Raw genomic sequence first — 7,221 nt, forward strand, 5'->3', positions numbered from 1 at the left:
AAAAAAAACAACCCAAGGAATGGAAAGCTGACTCAGTAGTTAAGAGCATATACTGCTCTCACACAGGATCAGAGTTAGATTTCCACCATTCACATCTGCTGGGTCACAAGAGCCAGTAACTCCAGCTTTAGGGGGATCGATCCAACATTTCTGGTCTCTGACATGCCCAAGCACACGCACATATGCACACACACACACTCTTAGGATTCCCTATCAAGTTTTTCTCCACTAAATTCTGACGTATGCCCCAGGAATACATACGTTCACTCCATACAAACTGCTGGAGAAACTTAGAAAGGATGATCACTCCCCAGCTCAAGTTCTTACATGGGAATTACCAGGGTACCGATTATGGTGAGGGCAGTTTGAAGGAGACAAGCCCCAAGGCAAATGTACACTCATGACACAGAAGCAAAAATATCACAGAGACTGGAAGCAACCTGAATCCTACAAGATGCCTTAGGGAAAAATCCCAACTGAATTGGGCTCACTCCAGGAATACAAACTTCCATTCAGAAATCACATTTGTACGCTGAAAATAAAACCACACTCTTCATATTCAAGAAAAGTTAGATAGGACATTCAATATTTAGTTAAGATATATTGCTTACAGTTTTTTTTTTTAAGAAGTCAAAATGTGGAGGTAAAATTTGTTTACAGGCTGATGAGGCTTTGACACTTTAAAAATGTTGACATTTCTGTGTATGGGTGTTTTGCCTTCATGTATAGCTGTACACTACATGGGTGTCCTCAGAGGCCAGAAGAATCCCCTGGACTCAGAGTTATAGAAAACTTAGAGTCATTCTGCAGGTTCTGGGAATTGAACCCAGGTCCTCTTAACAGTAGACTCCGGCCACTGAGTTTTTTCTTTTTGTTTTCTTTTTTAAAAAGACAGATCTTATGTACCCAGGCTGCCTTGAACTCACCCAAAAGTTGAAGATGAGTTTGAACTTCTGATTCTCCTGCTTTTATTTCCCAAGTGCTGAGATTACAAGTGTATATCACTATAGTTGGTTTATGAAATTCTGGGACACAGACCCAGGACCTCCTTGCATGCAAGGCAAGCACTCTAGTAACTGAGTTACATACTCCGCACTGCACTGCCTGCTTTGGTGCCCCCTACTGTGTGTGTGTGTGTTGCACGCATGTATGTGTGAGTACTCCTATGGAGGCTGGAAGTCAGTTCCTCCTTGATCATTCTTCACTTTATAATTTTTTTAATAAAGAAGTTAAAGTTTTACTATTTTTAAGTGTGTGTATATATGTCTCTGTGTCTGTGTACATGTGTCTAGGGATGGAATTTCACTTCTGATGTGGGTATTGAAAACTGAACAACAGTGAACAACTGAACAGCAGTATATGCTCTTATCCATGGAACCATTTCTCCACCCCTCCATGTTATTTTTTTCAATGCTGGGTCTCTCACTGAACCTGTAGCTTGCCAATTAAGTTAGGCTAGATAGCCAGAAAGCCCCTGGAATGCATCTGTATTCACCTGCCTCCACCCCAGCAGCACTGGGGTGACAGATGTTTGTTGCCAATTCCTGGCTTTTACATTGGGTGCTGGGGATCCAAACATAGCCCCTCATGCAAGCACAGTACACATTTTACCCACTGAGTCTTCAGCCCAGTTCACTTTGCATGATTTTGAAAATAGGTTTTTTGCCTGGGATATAGTTCAATCAGGAGAGTACTGACATAGCATGCGAGAAGCACTGGATTCCATTCCCTGCATCCAGTGAACTAGGCATGGTGTCCCACACAGAAAGATCAGCACTTAGTATGGTTAGAAATTCATTGTCATCCTTAGCGACATGGTAAGTTCAGCACTAGCCTGCAATACATGAGATACTGAATAAACAAGCAAGCAAGGAAACAGACAAAAGAGATGCTTTAGCAGTTGGGGGCACACACTGCTCTTGCAGAGAATCTGACTTCTAAGTCCTAGCAATCATACCTGGCAGCTCACAACTGCTTGTTAACGCCAAAGTTCCAGGGGCTATAAAGCCCCTGGCACACTAATGCACTTGCATTCACATCTGCATACAAACCTTACATAATTTAAAAATAAAGAACAAAATATTTCATTTTATAGATCCAACTGCCCTTAAATCACAATCTTCTTGCCTCAGACTCCTGAGTGCTGATGATAAGCCTGCACTATTAAGTCCAGACAAGTCTGTAAATTTTTTAAAGTTCACACAGTTAAAAAAATACAAGAACATCACCTTGTGTGCACTGGATCCATCACAGACCAAGGGCAACCACACTCCATTCACAGATTGGCAGCATACACAGCCAGAGCAAGGGACAGATCCCACGGCCCCGGATGTTTTGGCATCACCAGCCTCCTACATTAAAGGTGAAAAGCCCCACCTATCAGGATTGGGTGCCGGCAGAACACAAAACTTGCTCATCCCTCAATCTCAGATCCTGCCCGGCACTTGATCCTGGCTCGAGGCTGGAAGCCATCCTGTCTGTCAGGATGTGGAGTCCTGGAAGTAGTAGGGAGGATGGACCTGGGCCACACAAGCACCATGTTTGAAAACATTTGTGACACGTGGGAAGGGTGAGGAGAGACCTGTGGAAGACCTTCCACACATGTGTGCACACATCACCTTCAAAACCAGATGCAGCTTTCCACACTACCTGGGGACGGTCCATGCGGCATTGTTCTTGGTTCCCATTGTAACTTAAAGGGAAACTTACACAATGTCTGGAGCCCTTGATGTCCTGCAGACGAAGGAGGAAGACGTACTTAAACTCCTTGCTGCAGGAACCCACTTAGGTGGCACCAACCTTGACTTTCAGATGGAGCAGTACATCTACAAAAGAAAAAGTGACGGTATTTACATCATAAATCTGAAGGGGACCTGGGAGAGGCCATTGCTTGCAGCTCGAGCTATTGGTGCTACTGAGAACCCTGCTGACACCCAGGAACACTGGCCAGCAAGCTGTGCTAAAGTTTTTGCTGCTGCCACAGGAGCCACTCCAATTGCTGGCTGCTTCACACCCGGGACCTTCCCTAACCAGATCCAAGCAGCCTTCAGGGAGCCATGGCTTCTAGTGGTGACTGATGCCAGGGCTGACCACCAGCCCCTCACAGAGGCCTCTTAGGTCAACCTGCCCACCATTGGTGTGTGTAACCCAGATTCTCCCCTGCGCTATGTGGACACTGCCATCCCATGCAACAACAAGGGAGCTCACTCAGTAGGTCTGATGAGGTGGATGCTGGCCTGAGAAGTACTCTGCATGTGAGGTACTATCTCCCCTGAGCACCCGTGGGAGGTTATTTATGCCTGATCTTCACTTCCACGGAGACCCAGAGAAGGTTGAGAGGGAGGAGCAGGCTGCTGCTGAGAAGGCTGTGGCCAAGGAGGAGTTCCAGTGTGAATGGACCACACCAGCTCCTGAGTTCACTGCTGCTCAGCCCGAGGTGGCCGACTGGTCTGAGGGTGAGCAGGTAGGTACCCTGTGCCCATTCAGCAGTTTCCCACGGAAGACTAGAGTGTGCAGCCAGCCACTGAGGACTGGTCAGTACCTCCCACAGAGCAGACCACCGAGTGGGTTGGAGCTACCCCTGAGTGGTCCTGGGCTGCCCTGCAGACACATGAGCAAAGGGGAAAAGGTGGAAGGAAAATAAAGTTGCTAAAAGCTTCAAACAAAAAACTAACAAACAAACAAACAAAAAACCAGATGCACAGGCTAGCATGATGGTTCAAGCCTGAAAACCTGAGTTCACTCTTTGGAACCCACTTTTTTTTTTTAAAGATTTATTTATCTATTTAATGCATGTGAGTACACTGTAGCTGTACAGATGGTTGTGAGCCTTCATGTGGTTGTTGGGAATTGAAATTTTAGGACCTCTGCTCACTACGATCAACCCCCACTCGCTCCGATTGGCCTGGATCGCTCAGTCCCTACTTGCTCCGGCCCAAAGATTTATTTATTATTATACATAAGTACACTGTAGCTGACTTCTGACACACCAGAAGAGGGAGTCAGATCTCATTATGGGTGGTTGCTGGGATTTGAACTCAGGACCTTCAGAAGAGCAGTCGGTGCTCTTACCTGCTGAGCCATCTCACCAGCCCCTGGAACCCACTTAAAAAAAGTCTGGATTCTGGTACTGGAGAGATGGTTCAGAGCATAAGAGCACTGACTGCTCTTCCACAGGTCCTGAGTTCAATTCCCAGCAACCACATGGTGGCTCACAGCCATCTGTAATGGGATCTGATGCCCTCTTCTGGTGCTGTCTGAAGACAGCAACTTTGTACTCACATATATAAAATAATTCTTTTTTAAAAAGCTCTGGATGTAGGGTAGAGAGATGGCTCATGGGTTAAGAGTAGTGTGCTGCTCTTCCAGAGGATATGAGTTCAGCCTGCCCCTCCCCATCACTCTTTCCTCTCCCCAGCCCTCCCTCTCCCTCTCCCTCTCCCTCTCCATCTCCGTCTCCCTCTCTCTCTCTCTCTCTCTCACACACACACACACACACAAACACACACAGATCCTACAAACTTCTTAAAACCAGAACTTTTCAGATGAGGACCAGATAAGAACACTTGTCAGGCCAGAACCTGGATGATGTGGACATTGAGGCCCTAGACTCTCACTTCCACTGCCGTGGGAAAGTTCCCGTGTTGGCCCACAGAACCACTGAAGACTCACTTCACCCCCACCAAGCCAGAGACAAGCAGGCACTCATCCCTGCTCCCTACACCCTGTGTGCACAGTGTATGTAGCTTCACTTACTCTACCACCCACAGAGGTTCGATCTTGGTGCATTCTCTACACCTCTACTGCCATGGTCCAGGGCAGGCCAGGGGACTTGGAAACTCACTTCAAAGGGGAGGGCTATGCAGGAGCCCCAAGATGAAATACAAATTCTAGTCCAGGACTCCCTGAGTGCACTGCCTCCCAGAGAGAGGCTGATCCAGAAGGTCGGAGACTGGGATCGGGGGGGGGGGGGGGGGGGGGGGGGGGGGGGGGGAGACCAGGAAAGGAGAAAGGACTGCTGCATGCAGGGAACAGGAGACAGAAATGGGCTTTAGGAGACTGTCCCAGAGAAGGCAGGAGGCGGATCAAGGGCAGGTTCTTCGGCAAAGGTGGGAAATGCTGGCTGTGTCAGGCCTGGCCCCTAAGAATCCAGACCCGGCACAGCTGGCTAGGCTGGGGTGCGTGGTGCCTGCTCAGAAGCTGACCCAATCCTCCTAAGGGACTACTGCTCCTTTTTGGTTCTTTTTCACAAAACACTTTATTTACTTTTTGAAAAGTTCATACTTGAGAACCGTGTTTGGGGGAGATAGGCCACATTGTAGGTGAGGACTAGTGTTCTTAGAGGGGCAGGAAAGGAACAGTTTCCATCCCGATGCTGTACCTCACCACCCACCAAAAGGAAAGGGGCTGACCATGGGACAAAAGTACTTAATGTGAAACAACGGTCGCCAGAGGCAGGTATGGGGCAAAAACAGGGGCACAACAACTCAGCTCTGGTTGTAGAGCAGAGGTTCTCCATCCGTGGGTAGTGACTCCCACGGGCTCACACATCAGCTAGTACACTATGATAAAGAGCGGTTGCAAAAGTACAGTTATAAAGTAACAGGCCATAACATTAGATAGGTAGAAATCACTGCTGTCGAAGAACTGGAAGGAAGCAGGATCCATGGGGTAGTAGTTTGGCCTCTTCTGTGGGGGGAGACTCTGGCTCCAACCTGCCAAGCAAAAACAGAGTCTTCCCAGCCCTTGCTTCCTGAGCAGTCAGGAGTGTGGGAAGGGATGTGGATAGAACACTCACTTCAAAGATTCTGGAACTTTTCGTTGAGGGCCTGCATGATCGCTGAAACACAGAGGCATAAATGAGTATCCCAGACACAGACACACAGGAACCCACCAGCCTGAGACCCAGTCTGTGTTCCACAGAACTTCCAGACAGCCACCTCACTGCCCTCCAGCCCCCATCCAAGCAGAGAGACTTGGGACAGACTCCCCCACCCATCACCAAGCACTATGTGCAAACATTTTCTACAGGAGAACAGCATGGAAAGGCAGTCCTCAAACGCTGGGTCACAGCAGTGCCAGCCCTACTTGTGAAACAAACAAACAAACAAACATGTCACAACAGATACCTGACAAGCCCCAGGTGCCAGGACTTCAAGAGAAAGCAAAGGAAAAATATCTGAATGTCCAGAGAGAAGGAGACCTGGGGGACTCGTCTGCACAGCACATGGGAGAGCAGAGGAGCTCTTGATGCAAGTCCCAGAAGTCAAGGCACAGAGGAATCTCAGCCTGGCCTGCTTCATGTCACCCCCTACCCCTGAGTGCCTGTCCCACTCCCACCATAATCACCTGCACCCACACCAAGCTCCCCCTCTGCCCCTGTCCCAATATCCTTCCTGCCCAAGGTAGGCCATACCTAGTTGTTCCTTGAGTTCATCTATTTCCTTCTGTAACATCAGACACTAGCCCAGCAGACATGGAAGAAAAGGAGAGATTAGTATTCAATGTCCTGGCTTCCTCTCTGCTCCATCCACACTTGCCCTTAATCCTTACACCTCCCACTGTCCACAGTCCTATGATAAGCCCGCCAAAACCAAACCAAACCAAACCAAAACCTTGAACAAGAAGGAGGTGCCCCTCCCTCTGTGCAATATGGGACAGGAGTTGGCACAGGAGGTTAACTGTCAGGTTAACTTTGACAGTCAGCTCAGAGTCTAGCTGAGGCTGGCATTTCTGAGAGCTGACAAGTCTTTACCTGAGCACAACCTGGTGTCCCTTGTAGTACTTGCTCACTTTCTTCAGTAGGGAGTATGGGACCCATAAGTGGATCCTGTTCACCTAAACAACAAAAAACAAAAAACAAAACAAAAAACAAAAAACCCACTTTTTATGTAGCATCTAAACTTGGGGTACATGTGTGAATAGAATTGATGAAATCTAAAATGAAGGCACATCTCCCTCTGTTGGTAGCAACTAGTAGTATCTGTTGGCTCATCAGCCCGAGAGGCTCTGAGCCTTCCTTTCCTGTTGCTCCTTGCTTGGTACAAACAAATTCAGAATCTGAGAGCAGGTCAGTGACTGAGCAGGGCTCACCAAGCAAAAACTCTGGTGAGCTAAAAGCTACCTTATGGAGTTGGTGTTGACCCACACTTTGAAGTCATGCATCCCACAATCCCTCTCATTTCACAATGTGACACCCAAGGCTAACCCAGACCACACCCA

At 48.0% G+C, this 7,221-nt stretch overlaps 1 protein-coding gene and 1 pseudogene across 1 annotated transcript in view; one reads left to right on the plus strand and one right to left on the minus strand.

The window, feature by feature from the left end:
* Nucleotides 1–2,712: 2,712 nt before the first annotated feature.
* LOC116089730 lies at nt 2,713–3,714 on the plus strand (annotated as a pseudogene).
* Nucleotides 3,715–5,643: 1,929 nt separating this feature from the next.
* LOC116089777 (uncharacterized protein CXorf49 homolog) overlaps nt 5,644–7,221 on the minus strand; it is a 3,847-nt gene continuing 2,269 nt past the window's right edge. The window contains exons 2-5 of the mRNA XM_031369248.1: nt 6,755–6,837; nt 6,416–6,461; nt 5,798–5,839; nt 5,644–5,714 (exon numbers count right to left, since the gene is read on the minus strand). Of these exons, the coding sequence (XP_031225108.1) occupies nt 5,799–5,839; nt 6,416–6,461; nt 6,755–6,837 (170 nt within the window). The 3' untranslated portion in view covers nt 5,644–5,714; nt 5,798. The remainder of the gene's footprint in view (nt 5,715–5,797; nt 5,840–6,415; nt 6,462–6,754; nt 6,838–7,221) is intronic.

This window comes from Mastomys coucha, chromosome X (genome assembly GCF_008632895.1).
Source record: "Mastomys coucha isolate ucsf_1 chromosome X, UCSF_Mcou_1, whole genome shotgun sequence".
In the NCBI taxonomy this organism is placed as follows: domain Eukaryota; kingdom Metazoa; phylum Chordata; class Mammalia; order Rodentia; family Muridae; genus Mastomys; species Mastomys coucha.